At 42.7% G+C, this 17425-nt stretch overlaps 1 protein-coding gene across 1 annotated transcript in view; it reads left to right on the top strand.

Moving 5' to 3' along the window:
• The window catches only part of NSUN3 (NOP2/Sun RNA methyltransferase 3), an 82188-nt gene extending 66820 nt beyond the window's left edge, over positions 1 to 15368 (top strand). The window contains exon 6 of the mRNA XM_040338724.1: positions 15099 to 15368. Coding sequence (XP_040194658.1) covers positions 15099 to 15357 — 259 coding nt within the window. The 3' untranslated portion in view covers positions 15358 to 15368. The remainder of the gene's footprint in view (positions 1 to 15098) is intronic.
• Positions 15369 to 17425: the final 2057 nt, after the last annotated feature.

Here is a 17425-nt window from a genome sequence, read left to right as displayed (position 1 = left end):
TATTTTTAATTGACAGTCGTCCATCAGCAGTTTTACTGTTGCATTCAGATGTATATAGTTTATTAAATCTCCTTGTTCATGGCTTCATCTTACAGGTTTGTTACCTTGTTATGTATTGACATAAATTCTTGTTATATTTATTTTTCCACCAGCTGGAACTTTATGTAGCGTTCCTTGTAATGTTCTCTCATTAGCAGGATATGAACATGTCTACCATCCTATCAGGGGTAATGAATGTGAGTGAATCCTTCACTCCTCTTGATTTTACTGTCCCTCTGACAACAATACCCAGAAGTTATGCTTTCTATTTGCAGTTACTTTATACTTTATGAACATATTCTGTAGATTTTTCAGAACAGCTTGTAAAGTTTTTGGGTTGGTATAATAAAAGGAAGGTAATTGAAAGGAATGTACCTTCCTGGTAAGCAAACAGAATAAACCTGCTAAAATGTGTATTAACCAAATAATTGGAAGTAAGTAGTGAATTGCTACAAATATCAGCTTGTGTGTAATGTGTAGTATTTTGCCCGGGTTTATGAAGTGTATCTAAGAGATACTATGGAGTTTGTGCTGGTTGTAATGGGAGTCGATGCACAGAATAGAACACGAGGTGGCACTGTTGACACATACAGATGTTCTACTTAATGCAAGTTTAAGATTTAGCTGAAGTGACTTGTTTCAGCTTGCTTTTAACATTGAATATGGTTAAATTATGGTATCATTAAATCTGACCCTTTTCTCGGCATACAGAATATCTATTCATTCGTTAGCGTACACTGTATATTTAAGGCTCTAAAATTTTAAGGACGGAAAAATCAGTTTTTTATAAAATGACAATTTATTTTCTCTATTCACATGAGATGCATTGAAAACAGTTCGGTTTTACTTGTGTCCTTACGTACTGAGAAGTTGATAGTGGATGACATTGCAGTATATGTCTTAATTCCCATCATTGTTTACTGTATATGTATTCAATAGCTGAACAACAGTCTGATGTCAGGGTGGAGTGGGACCCTCTAACCCCCCTTTCCCTTTATCCAGGGTTGTATCTACCATAATGCCACTCATGGGTCAGTGCCAAGGACAGCAGGGTTATAAGGGAGAATGGCCCAGTTTATAAAAGTAAAACTTGCTGTGCTCATTTTCATGCTATTATTCTTAACCACTTAAGGACCTGCGCACGACTATATACGTCCTATTTTTGAAGAGGGATATCGCCTAGAGAGATATCCATCTCTTTAGGCGGTCCTTTAAACGATAATGGTGGTCTGTATGGCGAATCACCGTTATCGGCGGCGGGAGAGGGGGCCCCCCTCCCGCCGCTCTCCTGTGCCCTCCGCCGCTTACCGGCGGAAGGCGATCGAGGGCCTGTCTCCTGCTTGGTTGGGATACGAGTGAGGGCAAGATGGCCCCCACCCATCTCCATAGCAGGGCGGAAGCGACATCAAAACGTCACTTCTGCCCATGCTTCTTAAAGGCACCTTTTCCTGTTGTCCTTTTTATTTTTTTATTTCATTTTAGTCTAAATATGAGATCTGAGATCTTTTTGACCCCAGATCTCATATTTAAGAGGACCTGTCATGCTTTTTTTCTATTACAAGGGATGTAATAGAAGCGAACGCATACGTGAGTAGCGCCCGCATATGAAAACGGTGTTCAAACCGCACAAGTGAGGTATCACCGCGATCGTTGGAGCGAGAGCAATAATTCTAGCCCTAGACCTCCTCTGTAACTCAAAAGATACAACCTATAGAATTTTTAAACGCTGCCTATGGAGATTTTTAAGGGTAAAAGTTTGACACCATTCCACGAGCGGGAGCAATTTTGAAGCGTGACATGTTGGGTATCATTTTACTCGGCGTAACTTTCTTTCACAATATACAAAAATAATTGGGCTAACTTTACTATTGTCTTATTTTTTAATTCAAAAAAGTGTTTTTTTTCCCCAAATAAGTGCGCTTGTAAGACCGCTGCGCAAATACGGTGTGACAAAAAGTATTGCAATGACCGCCATTTTATTCTCTATGGTGTTAGAAAAAAATATATATAATGTTTGAGGGTTCTAAGTTATTTTCTAGCAAAAATAAATGTTTTATTCTTGTAAACACTGAGTCTGAAAAACAGGCATGGTCCTTAAGTGGTTAATAAACCTAACTCAACACTCCTCGGCTGCTACATTTAATTCTCAAGTATAATCTGATTCACAACTAAATGAATAAACACCATGTAGTGCTTACAGTTCTACTATGTGAAATAATCCTAAATCATCACCCTCCCACGTGTGATATGAAACAAACCTATTAGACGGTTTTAGCAGTTATATAATTAGTAATAAAATCTGTTTAAATAAGTTCCTATATAACCAAATGCACAGTAAGGGAATCTAAGTTATTTATTAGAAGCTATCACTGTGTTTCTTCTCCAACCATATCCATTGGTACACACACGTTTCCTCCACCTCGAATGGAAACAACACTCACCCTTATCACTGTCTATAGCAATGTTTCTCAACCTTTAAAAGGCACCCTTTAAAAATGATGGACAATCTCAAGGCACCCCATTCTAAAATGTAAAAAACAATTCTAGTAGTTTTACATAATACAGCAACATCCACACGTAGGACATCCTAGGTGACCTAATCTTCCAAAGCAAATACACTTTTGAAAACTAGTACTGACTAGTATTCCAATGTTTCTCTATATGACCCCCAACATTGATGGAGAGGGGCAGGGGAGGATCAAACAAGGATACTATGCAGGCAATAGACATTCTCCATATCAACTGATGATGCCATTGGTCATTAGGATGGCAGCAGTTAGAAGGTTGTAATGTGCACAATAAAAACATGTGCTTTTGTGTAACTAAAAGATAGGCTTCATCCACACTCTGCCTTGTATACAATATTTTGGGCAATTTTTTGGCATTTTGCCAAGGCACCCCTGAAGAAACCTCAAGGTACCCAAAGGTTACTGGGCACCCTGGTTGAAAAAGGCTGTTCTATAGCACTAAAGTAAATAATATTATTATTATTATTATTATACATGATTTATATAGTAGCGCCAACAGTTTGCGCAGCACTTTACAACATGAGGGCAGACAATACAGTTACATTACAAATCAATTCAGATTGGGGTAAGGCATTCCATAGGATTGGAGAGGCCCTGGAAAAGTCCTGGAGGCGAGCATGGGAGGAGGAGACGAGGGAGCTAGAGAGCAGGAGGTCTTAAGAGGAACGAAGAGAACGAGTAGGTTGGTATTTGGAGACTAGGCTAGTAGCTAAATTGTGGATGGCTTTGTAAGTAGTCATATCCAGGTTTACAATGTGAAGACAGGTAAGCATATAAACATGTATAGCCAGATTCACGTAGAGATACGACGGCGTATCAGTAGATACGCCGTCGTAACTCCGAATCTGCGCCGTTGTATATTTAAGTGTATTCTCAAATTGAGATACGCTTAAATGTAGTTAAGATACGACCGCCGGCGCCGTCGTATCTTAGCTGTCTGTTTACGCTGGCTGCTAGGGGGCGTGTACGTTGATTTACGCCTAGAATGCATAAATCAGCGAGATACGCCTATTCACGAACGTACGCTTGCCCGTCGCAGTAAAGATACGCCGTTTACGTAAGGTGTTTTCAGGCGTAAATATTCCACCAAAAAGATGGCGCAGCCAATGTTAAGTATGGATGTCGGAAGCGCGTCAAATTTTTTTTTTTTTACATCGTTTGCGTAAGTATGGGGCTGGCCGTAATTTCCGTACATGTCGAAAGCAATGAGTCTTTGCGGCGTAATTTGGAGCATGCGCACTGGGTTACGTCCACGGACGGCGCATGCACCGTTCGTTAAAAACTTCATTTACGTGGGGTCATGCTTTATTTACATAAAACACACCCACCTCTTCACAATTTGAATTAGGCGCGCTTACGCCAGCACATTTACGCTACGCCGCAGTAACTTAGAACGCAAGTGCTTTGTGAATACAGCACTTGCCTCTCTAACTTACGACGGCGTAGCGTATATGAGATACGCTACGCCTGCCTAACGTTAGGCACGTGTACCTGAATCCAGCTAGTAGTTTTAAAGAGGAAGTAAACCCACTTGTATATATAAAAAAAAAAAACACCACCGTCAAGACAAAGGCATAATGAGCTAGTATGCATATATGTAATAATACTCATCTCTGATTGAAGCCCCCGCAGCCGTCCTTGTTCACCAGTCGGGCGGCCGACATCTCTTCCGGGTGTTACTTCTGGGTATCGAGGTAGTTGTTAGTATTTTGAATTCAATTTGTTGGGTGAGCGGAAGCCAGTGGAGGGATTGACAGAGAGGAGCAGCAGACAGAGAGATTGGTAAGGTGGATGAGTCTGGCAGCAGCATTCATGATGTATTGAAGGGGTGATAGACATAGAGGTAAGCCAATGAGGAGGGAGTTGCAGTAGTCGAGGCGAGACATGACCAGCGAGTGAATTAAGAGCTGTGTTGTGTCATTGATTAGAAATGGGCGTATTTTGGAGATGTTGCAGAGGTTGAGGCGGCAAGCTTTGGACAGTGATTGGACGTGGGGCTTAAAGGAGAGTTCAGACTCCAGGACTACACTCAGACTTGGCATGCAGAGATGGGCTTATAGTTGTGCCATTGATTTTGACAGAGAGATCACGGGGAGGAAGAATTATAAGTTTGGTTCTGGATAGATTTGAGTTTGAGGAAGTGGTGTGATATCCAGACTAATATATCTAATAGTTTAAAAAATCTAAAATAAACACCTTTAAATTTTTTTTTATATATCTAATAGTAAATTTGTGATACGTGAGGAGAGAGAGGGAGTGAGCTAAGGGGTAGAGAAATATATTTGGGTGTCGTCAGCGTAGAGGTGGTATTGGAAGCCATGGGAGGCTATCAGCTGACCCAGGGAGGAGGTGTAGATTGAAAATAGGAGAGACCCAAGAACAGAACCTTGGGGGACCCCAGCAGAGAAAGGAAGAGTGAGTAGAGTTGTAATAAACTCCAATGCCCCGTACACGCGATCGGAAATCCCGACCGTGTGTATGCTCTATCTGACTTTTGCTGTCGGAAATTTCCGCCAGCAAAAGATTAAGAGCTGGTTCTCAAATTTAAGTGATATTAAAAAAAAAATTTTAATAAATAAAAATGTTATCCCTTTCTGCTCTGTGCAATGGTTTTGCACAGAGCAGCTCAGATCCTCCTCTTCTTGGGTCCCTCGCCAGCTCCCCTGGCCCATCCCTCCTGCTGAGTGCCTCCACAGCAAGCATCTTGCTATAGGGGCACCCAAGCTGGGCCACTGAGACATGAAGCAGTGGCTCGGCCCTGCCCCCTCTCTCTCCTCATTGGCTCACTGACTTTGACAGCAGAGGGAGCCAATGGTGCCCCCTACTGTCTCTCAGCCGAACAGGAGGGAGAGTCCCGCACAGCAGAGGCTCTCGTGCAACATCGCTGGATGGACAGGGGCTTAGGTAGGTATTAGGGGGGCTGCTGCACACAGAAGTTTTTTTTATCTTAATACACAAAATGCATTGAGATTAAAAAAAACAAACAAAAAAAAACTTCTCCCTTTAGAACCACTTTAATATCTCATCAGCATATTTTTGCTATGTGTAAAAAACAAACAAAAAATAACCTAATAGTGCAAAACTATACATTTATTTATATATATATATATATAAATAAATATATCCACTTACATGGTCCTAATGCATATCAATAACAGCATAATATTCCACAAGCTTTCCAATAAATCAGCTGCTAATCTTCATAGTATAGAGTTCCATCTGCATCATCTTTGCATACGTGATATTATTACTTGTTATGTAAATGGTATAACACTATAATATGTTTGTATCATTACACATGTGGGAGGTTGTTGATTTAAGATAGCTTTAACATAATAAAACTATGAGTGCTAAATGGGATTTCTATAGGGATCGTTTAAATGTGCAGCCCTGTCTGCGAAACACAACCTGTGGTGTAGATTTTTCTGCACCGTCACTGCAGCAGGGTGTACTAACATGGCCCCTGGCTACGTTCACTTGCTAATCGGCAGTTGGGGTCATAGTCAAACTGCAGTTTCAACTACCTGTTTTTGCTGTTCCTTTCCCACACGTCTAAATGAGGCCTTATTCAGTTTAAAGTCTCATGCACACAGGACGTTTTTATTAACTCTTCTAGAAGCTAGCAGTGTTTTTTTCCCGAAAAAAATGCCTGACGCTTATAAAAGTGTCTAAAGCTTTTAGGAGCTTTTACAGGCGTCAGACTCTTGGGTGTTTAATTCTTTCATTGGCCAGAATAAATCCTTTATTTTGCCCATTGAAATGTATTAATGCTCAAGTACTAGTGTTTAGGCGTGTTTAGCAGATACTAGCAGCTTTTTAGTAGTAGTATTTTTTCTGTCCAAACTCTGCTGCTCCTGAACGCACTGGCAGTGTTTTTTTTTTCCTGCCTCTAAAAGCTCCTGCCACAAAATGCTGCTAAAAGCCTACAGTGGGGATCGAAAGTTTGGGCACCCCAGGTAAAAATTTGTATTAATGTGCATAACGAAGCCAAGGAAAGATGGAAAAATCTCCAAAAGGCATCAAATTACAGATTAGACATTCTTATAATATGTCAAGAAAAGTTAGATTTTTTTTCCATCATTTACACTTTCAAAATGACAGAAAACAAAAAAATGGTGTCTGCAAAAGTTTAGGCACCCTGCTGAATTTATGGCATGCATGGCCCCCTTTGCAAAGCTGAGACCTGCCAGTGTCATGGATTGTTCTCAATCATCGTCTGGGAAGACCGGGTGATGTCAATCTCAAAGGTTTTAAATGCCCAGACTCATCTGACCTTGCCCCAACAATCAGCACCATGGGTTCTTCTAAGCAGTTGTTTAGAAAACTGAAACTGAAAATAGTTGACGCTCACAAAGCTGGAGAAGGCTATAAGAAGATAGCAAAACGTTTTCAGATGTCAATATCCTCTGTTCGAAATGTAAATTAAGAAATGGCAGTCATCAAGAACAGTTAAAGTTAAAGCAAGATCTGGAAGACCAAGAAAAATATCAGACAGAACAGCTCGCAGGATTGTGAGAAAAGCAATTCAAAACCCATGTTTGATCTGGCAGACACTGGAGTTGTGGTACACTATTTCACTATAAAGAGATACTTGTACAAATATGGTCTTCATGGAAGAGTCATCAGAAGAAAACCTCTTCTACATCCTCACCACAAAAATCAGCGTTTGAACTTTGCAAATGAACATATAGACAAGCCTGATGCATTTTGGAAACAAGTTGTGTGGACCGATGAGGTTAAAATAGAACTTTTTGTCCGGAATGAGCAAAGGTACGTTTCGAGAAGAAAGGGCACAGAATTGAATGAAAAGAACCTCTGTCCAACTGTTAAGCATGGGGGTGGATCAATCATGCTTTGGGGTTGAATTGCAGCCAGTGGCACAGGGAACATTTCACAAGTAGAAGGAAAAATGGATTTAATAAAATTTCAGCAAATTTTGGATGGTAACTTGATGCCATCTGTGAAAAAGCTGAAGTTAAAGAGAGGATGGCTTCTACAAATGGATAATGATCCTAAACACACCTCAAAATCCACGGGGGATTACATCAAGAGGTGTAAACTGAAGGTTTTGCCATGGCCCTCACAATCTCCTGACCTCAACATAATTGAAAATCTATGGATAGACCTTAAAAGAGCAGTGCGTGACAGACAGCCCAGAAATCTCAAAGAACTGGAAGACTTTTGTAAGGAAGAATGGGCAAAGATACCTCAAACAGTGTCATCTTAAGAGCATTATAGGCCCCCGGGCAATACAGTGCACTGGGGCCCTGTCTACACAATCACGCACGAGAATTTACTGACAAAAATCATAAAATTTACTGGCAGAACCACATTTTTTACTGCCACTGCAAAAAAAGTACCTAAAATTACAGTTTTCAGTGCCCAACAATGCAAATGTCAGTATTTAAACTATAAACATATAGCTAGTGCTATTAGAAATTTGTTTAAGTTAAACAAAAGTAAAAAAAAAAAAATGTCTTCATTGACATGAAGGTCAGGTTACTATAACCCAGCCAGCACAGAGTTTCCTCCTACATCAGAGTCTGCAGGATTCCCCCTTACAGTGAAAGGGAACTCTTATGTAAAGGGGAACGCTGCAGATCATGATCTAAGGGGGGAACTCTGATGTGGAGGGGGGCTATGGTGACCAGAGACAACCTTATATCAGAGTCCACTGCTTTCTGTTTCCCACTTACATCAGGGTCCGCAGACTGAGTTCCCCCTTGCATTGTAAGGGGGAATCCTGCAGACTCTGATGTGGGGGGTACTCTGGTGACCAGAGACCACCTTCCTTAGATTAAATACACTAAGGTAAGGGGGGTCACTAATATAGGAGGGGGAACCTTTATATCAGTGCCCCCTTACATTTTTGCATTCACTCCCCCCTTACATCAGCAACCCCCCGCACTCGTGGAGGACCGGATCTTCTCTGTGATTTCCGCGAACTGGGCATGGGCAGTTCTAACCCGTCACTCTCCATAATTTTTTACTGGGGTTGCTGGGCAGCCGATGGGGCCCCCCAGGCAAGCAGGGCCCCCGGGCAACTGCCCAGCGTGCCCAATGGAAAAGATGGCCCTGACCTCAAACAAGAATTGAAAGACTCTTGGCTGGCTACAAAAAGCGTTTACAAGCTGTGATACTTGCCAAAGGGGGCAGTACAAGATATTAACTCTGCAGGGTGCCCAAACTTTTGCAGACGCCATTTTTTTGTTTTCTGTAATTTTGAAAGTGTAAATGATGGATTTTTTTGACATATTATAAGAATGTCTAATCTGTAATTTGATGCCTTTTGGAGATTTTTCCATCTTTCCTTGGCTTTGTTATGCACATCTAATACAAATTTTTACCTGGGGTGCCCAAACTTTCGATCCCCACTTTATGTGTGCATGGACTATCATGCAGGGGAGTTTAGAAGCAGGGAAAAAAATGCCAGATGCTCCTAGAAGCAGCTATAAAAACATCCATTGTGCCGCTTGTGGATATTTTTGGTCAAATTGTAAAAGAAGGAAGGGGGGTGCAGGGCATATTAAAGTGGCTCTGAAGGCAGAAAGTTTTTTCCTTCAAGAATTCTATCCATGAAGGTAAAAAACTTACTGCATGCAGCCCCCCCCCCCCCCAATACTCACCTGAGCCCAATCTTAAATCAGCAATGTGCACAAGCACAGAGGCTCTCTCAGCTCTCTCTCTCTCCCCATTGGCTCAGACACAGCAGCGGGAGCCATTGGTTCCCACTGCAGTCAATCACAGTGAGGAGGAAGCGGGGGGGCAGGGCTGAGCCCCACTCAGTGTCTTGTGTACACAGAGCAGGGCTTGGATGTGAGCTTGCATGAGTGCCCTCATAGCAAGTATCTTGCTGTGGGGCCACTCAGCAGGGGAAGTAGCCAAAAGCACTAACGGGACTCGAGAAGAGGAGGGTTGGGGCTGCTCTGTGCTAGAGTGAGCCTGTCCCAAGTCTGTCCTTATTAACATAGGCCAGCCTCTACACCTTTAGCTCTTTGTTAGGGCAGATAGTGTTCAAATATAGTTACAATTGATAATGGAGATCTGCCTGCACAGTACAGACAGGGCTAAATGTGCCAAACATAGCTGCCCAGCCCCCTCATAAACTAAGAAAACTACAGTGCCTTCAAAAAGTGTTTATACAAATTTGCCACATTTTGTCATGTTACAACCAAAAACGTAAATGTATTTTATCTGGATTTTATGTGATAGACCAACACAAAGTGGCACATAAATGTGAAGTGGAAGGAAAATGATAAATGGTTTTCAAAATGTTTTACAAATATGTGAAAAGTGTGGTGTACGTTTTGTATTCAGCTCCCCGAGTCAATACTTTGTAGAATCGCCTTTCGCTGCAATTACAGCTGCAAGTCTTTTTGTGGATGTGTCTACCAACTTTGCACATCTAGAGAGTGACATTTTTGCTTTTTCTTTTTTGCAAAATAGCTCAAGCTCTGTCAGATTGGATGGAGAGCGTCTGTGAACATGCTTTGATCTAAACCATTCCATTGTAGCTCTGGTTGGATGTTAAGGGTCGTTGTCCTGCTGGAAGGTGAACCTCTGCCCCAGTCTCAAGTCTTTTGCAGACTCTAAGGCCCCGTACACACGACCGGTTTTCTCGGCAGAATTCAGCAAGAAACTCGATGGGAGACGTATTCTGCCAAGAAAACCGGTCGTGTGTACACTTTTCGCCGAGGAAACCGACGAGGATCTCGTCGGGTCAAAAAGAGAACATGTTCTCTATTTCCTCGTTGGGCAATGGGAAAATTTGGCTCGCCGAGATCCTCGGCGGCTTCACAAGGAACTCGACGAGCAAAACGATGTGTTTTGCCTGTCGAGTTTCTCGGACGAGTGTACGGGGCCTCACAGGTTTTCTTCTAAGATTGCTCTGTATTTGGCTCCATCCATCTTCCCATAAACTCTGACCAGCTTCTCTGTCCTTGCTGAAGAAAAGCATCCCCACAACATGATGCTGACACCACCATGTTTCACGGTGGGGATGGTGTGTTCAGGGTGATGTGCAGTGTTAGTTTTCTACCACACATAGAGTTTAGCTATTAGGCCAAAATAGCTTCTTGCAAACTGCAAACTGGACTTCTTATGGCTTTCTTTATGCCACTCTTCCATAAAGGCCAGATTTGTGGAGTGCACGACTAATGGTAATAGAACTTTTTCTGTCATTAAAGTAAAACTTTAGGCAAAATATTTTTTCATTTTGGATAGAGTAAGGTTTATGTTTGCAATCTTTGTCCCATTGGGGAGATTTAGCTTATTGTCCCATAGCCAAAACAGGAAGTTAGAGGAAATCCCTGTAAATTAAAGGTGTCCCCATTGGAAGATTTTCCCTCTATTGCTGTTCTGGGGACAAAACCAAAATTTGGCATTTTCTTTTACTTTCAATAATAATGGTAAACAGGAAAGTAGCGAGGGGGACTCTCCCTAACCACTTGCTTACTGGGCACTTAAACCCCCCTCCTGCCCAGACAATTGCACGGTCATACAACACTGTACCCAGATTAAATTTTTATATATATTTTTTTCCACAAATAGCTTTCTTTTGGTGGTATTTAATCACCTCTGTGGTTTTTATTTTTTGTTAAAAAAAAGACATAATTAAAAAAGTAATAATACAAAAATTTTGTAAATCGGGTAATTTTTCTCCTTCATTGATGTACGCTGATGAGGCTACACTGATGGGCACCGATAAGGTGGCACTGGTGGGCACTGAGAGGTGACACTGAAGGGCAATGATAGGTGGCACTGGTGGGCATTGAGACGTGGCACTAATAGGTGAAAGTGATGGGCACTGATGGGTGGCAATGATGAGCACTGATCGGCACTGGTAGGTGACACTGATAGGCAGCACTGCTAGGTGGCACTGATGGGCATTGATAGGTGGCACGCATTGTCATTAATAGGTTGCACTGTTATGCACTGGTGAGCACTGATTTGTGGCACTGTGGGCACTGGCAGGCATTACTGGTGGGCACAGATGAGGTGCCTGTGTCTCTTCCTCTTCGGGACCGATGTCCCTTGCACAGAAGTCGCTGATCACGTGGTAAGGAATTGGGATCAGCCCCTTACTCCGATCTGTGATCACCCAAGTCTCATTAACTCGGTGATCACAGCGTGCACCCTGCAGGGGGCGAGCGGGGAGCGTGCAAAGAGGAGGATGTCTATTGACGGCCTCCCGGTAAAGTAGGTCTGCACTGTATCCATCATTCGGCTATAGCGCAGATCTAAAGGAGCTAATGGTGGCACAGACGGCAATAAATCTAATCCCTATCCAAACAAAAAAAAAAAAGGTTCTGCCTTTAGTTATACCTTGAGTTTTTTTTTTTTTGATCAGAACAGATTCGGATGTCACACATGTGACATCTCTTTTCCTTTCTGATCCAACTTAGCTGAAGATCAGTCTATGGATCCTCTACAGCAGGGGTCCTCAAACTACGGCCCGCGGGGGACATTTAACCGGCCCACCCCACCCTGACATGCACGGCAGGTTGTAACACAGCCGTCCCACTGTGTCACGGAGCTCACAGTGTTAACAGTTCGGTCACACTGGCACGCTGTTCAGGCGCGCTGTGATAAATGTCCCGCCCTCCTCCTGACCTAGACTAGCTTGTGTGATAGAGCTAGTGTTCTGTCTATCACACGAGCTGGTCTAGGAGGAGGAGGGCAGGACATTTATCACAGCGCGCCCGAACTGTTAACACTGTGAGCTCTGTGACACAGCGGGACCGTGACACAGCAGCAGTTTGGCACAGTAAGGAGTAAGGCTGTGAGGGGCTTACGATGGTGAGGTGAGGGGGGGGGTTTGCGATGGTGAGGGGGGTTGCAATGAGGGGCTGATAAAGATGTAATGATGGTGGGGGGGCTTGCAATGAGGGGCTTGCGATGGTGAGGGGGGTTGCAATGAGGGGCTGATGATGGTGAGGGGGGGGGCTTGCAATGAGGGGCTTGCGATGGTGAGGGGGGTTGCAATGAGGGGCTGATAAAGATGAAATGATGATGGTGGGGGGGGGGGGGCTTGCGATGGTGAGGGGGGTTGCAATGAGGGGCTGATGATGGTGAGGGAGGGGGGGGGTTTGCAATGAGGGGCTTGCGATGGTGAGGGGGGTTGCAATGAGGGGCTGATGATGGTGAGGGAGGGGGGGGGGGTTTGCAATGAGGGGCTTGCGATGGTGAGGGGGGTTGCAATGAGGGGCTGATAAAGATGTAATGATGATGGTGGGGGGGGGCTTGCAATAAGGGGCTTGCGATGGTGAGGGGGGTTGCAATGAGGGGCTGACGATGATGTAATGATAATGGGTGGGGGCTTGCAATGATCTTGATCGGCTTGCAATTAATGATTGTGAGGGGGGGGGGTTGCAATGAGGGGTTTACAATGATGATGGCGAGGGGGGGCTTTCAATGAGAAGCTGATGATGATGATGATGGTGAGGTGGGGGGGGGGGACTTGCAATGATCATGATCGGTTTGCAAATAATGATTGTGAGGGGGGGCTTGCAATGAGGGGCTTACAATGATGATGGTGAAGGGGGGGTTGCAATGATCGTGAGCATAGGAATTTGTTCATAGTTTTTTTTTTATAGTCCGGCCCTCTAACGGTCTGAGGGACAGTGAACCGGCCCCCTGTTTAAAAAGTTTGAGGACCCCTGCTCTACAGGGATGGAAAGGGGATGCCCATGAGAAAGGGGCCTAACTATTTTAGGGTTTATTGACCTTTCTCGCATTACAAAGGCGTAAATGACCAGTGAAATCAAAATGGACTATACATTAAGGAGCATGGAAGATGACCACATAGTAAACAAAGAAACAGCCCAAGAAAATGTACAATTAATATGCGGAATATGAATGCAGTCATATCCAGGTTTACAATGTAAAGACAGGTAAGCATATAAACATGTAGTTTTAAATGCATAAGAAGCTCCAAGTAATGGGAGCAAATCAACTGGGAACTGCCTATCTGGAAAAAAATACAGATTCATTGAGTCAAAGGGCTTAACAATTTTTTATCTGCTAAACTGACAAGTGGTAATTGTGTGCTCCACCATTTTATTGCTCCCTGTGCATTACTTATTGATATAGTTGGTAGGAGTTCTAAATCTGGTCTCACTGCATAGTATGTTTTTCTTTCATATCTCTCACGTAAGAGGTAAGTAGTGGTGATGTTGATTGTGTACTTTTGAATTGTGCCTGCGCATATTACTCCTAGGGAGAGGAGCCCTTTAAATGTAATATTGTTTCCAGGTATAGCTAAAAAGTAAACTTTACTAAGCTTTTCCTGGCACCTGGTTGATTGCTAGAAGGTTTAATAAATGCCTGTTGTAGTTCTGGAGAAAACTCAAATAAGCAGAGCTCTTTCATATAATGTTTCTGTATAACCTTGAACACCGAGGTTCAGCTAAATCCCAGCTATGTCAAGTTTCTTATTGTTTTTAAGTCTCCTTCCAATTATTCCAGTTCCACTGTAATAACAGTAGCCATCCTGGTATATGCAGTTCACATGCTGCTTTGTAGAAAGCACAGAAAGAATATAATGGGCAATAAAATCCATAGGGCAAAATGTATCCGAGAGGAAATAAGACTTATAAATGTGGAGCTTGATCATTCTTAAAGGCGTAGATCAAACGACTTCCAACAGATTCCTGAAAGCCTTTTAAATACCCTTTAGCTCTAGTGTTGAAGTGTTGGACAAGGGTTTGAATGTGTCCTGTTTCTTTAAGAACTGTTGATAGACTTTTGTCAGGGTGGATGTGTAAAGTCATGGTGGCATGCTTTAAAGTGGTTCTAAGGTCTAATTCTGGCCAAACATTAAAGTGATATTAAAGGTTAATTTTTTATTAATTTTTTTAATAACAAGCATCTTATGCTCACCTGCTCTGTGCAGTGGTTTTGCACAGAGCAGCCCCATCCTCCTCTTCTCCGGTCCCCTGCTGGCGCTCCTGGCTCCTCCTATTCTCCAAGTACCTCCATAGCAAACAGCTTGCTATGGGGGCACTCGTGCATGCTCGTTCCCGAGCCTTCTCTGTTTGCCCGTAAGCCCCGCCCCACTCCTTTCTCACTGACTGTGATTGATAGCAGCCAATGTTTCCTGCTGCTGTCACTCAGCAAATGAGGAGGCAGAGATACAGGAGAACAGCCGTTCTCGTGCACATCGCTGGATTGTGATTGGGCTTGGGTAAGTATTAGGGGGGCCATGGAGCGAGCTGCATGCTGAAGGTTTTTCACCTTAATGCATAGACTGCATGAAAGTAAGAAACTGTCAACCTTTAGAACCACTTTAAAGGAAAAGTTCACCTTTCATAACATGTTACAATCAGAGAAGGGTCTATATGGTGTGTAATAATGCAAGGTCATCAGTTGCTAAAGGGAACACCAAACCATTATATTTTAAAGTGTAAATGTCTTGAAACCAGACACGAAAAGTATCCCAACTAAATGAAGTTGGTAACTTTGTAAACAGAGTAATCTTTCCTTCAAATAAAGCTTTGTTATTTCTTTGCTCTTGTTTCTAATTGTGCGCAGGTCTGCAATCAATGCCCTTAGACCCGGAGGAACGCTGGTGTATTCTACATGCACTCTCTCCAAAGCAGAAAACAGCGATGTCATTTCTGATGTCTTGAACTCCTGCAGTGATGTTACCTCCCTGGACCTGAGTCACCTGGCCAAAACATTATCTAATGAATTTAGGTTTGCTGAACAGGTCCCCCATGGACTTCTAGTTTTGCCTGATAAAGGAAAATCCTGGGGCCCCATGTTTGTATCTAAATTAATAAAAATATAGTTCTAGCCATATTTATCTGTTATGTTACTGATTACTATTTCTCAAGAGATGGTTCTTATTATGTTTGGCTGATTAGTTGATATATTTTACAGAAGCCTGGGATGGATAATTAAGATAGGATTCAGGAGTCACTTATTCCAATCTAGGATTCAATAGGGAATGATAATACATATGTGAGTGTAGAATCATTTCTGGGGGACAAGTGTGTGCAATGGATCTTCTTAAAGTGGTTCAAAAGGCAGAAGGTTTAAAACGTAATACTTTCTCTGCATTAAGGTAAAAAATCTTCAGCATGCAGCCCCCTTACCCCCAGCCCGCTCTTATACTTTAAAAACATCTGCGCTAGTGATTTAAACATGTGATAGCTGGAAGACAGCATGGAAAAAATGGCAGAAACTAATACAGGTTCTTCCTCCAGTAACCAGAATGGCCGATGTTCGGCCGTGCATGTGCAGTAGCGTGTGTACTCGGCTCTGCCCTATGCGTTTCATCAAAGATGACATCATCAGGGGCACATACACATGCCTTAGTCATGCCAATATATTCAGAGCCTGAGTGAAGAGGATCTGCTATAATTAGACAATTGTCAGCACATAAAAAGCTGCAGTATAATTTACACAATGACTCAGTATAGAGACGGCGGCAGTCAACCGCTACCATCATGTGGATAATACTAAAATTACTCTCAGGCAATCACATTAAATAGGAAAGGTGAGGAATATTGCGCAAACAAAAAATGATAATAATGATATGTGAAAACACAATCATAAATGGTATAATAAGTGACTAAAGCTGCTACATAAGAATGAGACAAAAATTCTAAATGGAAAATGGTGAAAATTTAGCGCTAAACCATGTGAAAATAAAGGTGCACAAACAAAGTAAAAATATGTGTGGGTATACAAAATGCAATGTAAAGTCCAACAAATACAATTGTCTAAAGGAGAATATATATATATAAATATAGTCCATTAAAGCGGGATTCCACCCGCAATTTAATTTTTTTTTTAAAGTCAGCAGCTACTAACAGTGTAGCTGCTGACTTTTAATAAGGACACTTACCTTGTCCTACTTGCCCGCAATGATGGCCCCCCCGATGACGATCCCACGACTGATGCAGGTCCCGCGCCGCCATTCACACTAGGGGAAACAGGCAGTGAAGCCTTACGGCTTCACTGTCCATTTCCTACTGCGCCTTTGTGAGTCTCGTGCCGGCTTGTGACACACACAGTTCCCAGAAAGCAGCGCGCCCCATTCACTAAGAGAAGGAGAAGAAGAAAACATGCCGCGGTGCCGAAGAGGCAGATTACGGACTTCCGCATAGCAACAGGTATTTCGGGTGAGTATAAATATATATTTTTTTTTTTTTCACTTTTTTTTTATTTTATTTTTTTAGGACTTTTGGCCAAATGTTGTTTTCCTGGGTGGAACTCCGCTTTAAATATAGTCCATTAAAGGAAAATATGGAAAACAGGTAAATCCACAACCATGCAGGGGTGCTTTTCAGACACCTGGAAGACTGGTGGATAGGGCATCAATTGTAGAAATGAATCATCATTATGTAGACAAAATGAATACCCTTACCGCAACAGATGGACCCACATGTCGGCAACAGTGGATCATATAAGCATGAATAGCCAAATGGTGCTTGGTCCCAAGTAGTGGAAGGAACCCAGGGTCTCCAGTTGGAACTTTTTCAGGGACGCCTTAAGGTTCTCCAGCAGATGGATGAACCACTAAAAGGAGTCGCCACCCTAGCCTTAATCCGAAAAAATATGTGAAAAGAAGAGGGGGGCTCCAATAGTGTAGGTCAAAATGTAGATTTATTAAAACCAACATACTAGTATTAGAAGTGATCACGTAAAAAGCAATGTGGGAAGTGGTGGGGTTGACCTGGCTTGGCTTCCGAGCGAGCATGCACAAGTGTCCACAACCAAAAGACAAAAGGGCACGTTATCCCACGCACTTTATTAAAAAGTAGCGGTTACAAATTATTCACTTCCAGACCAAGCCTTTTCTGGCACTTTTAAAGAAGAGGTCCTGGACAATAAAATGTCAATCGTTGCAA

The sequence above is a fragment of the Rana temporaria genome, chromosome 2 (assembly GCF_905171775.1).
Source record: "Rana temporaria chromosome 2, aRanTem1.1, whole genome shotgun sequence".
NCBI lineage: Eukaryota > Metazoa > Chordata > Amphibia > Anura > Ranidae > Rana > Rana temporaria.
Note: the sequence above shows the minus strand (reverse complement) of the source record. Positions and strands in the feature narration are given on the sequence as shown.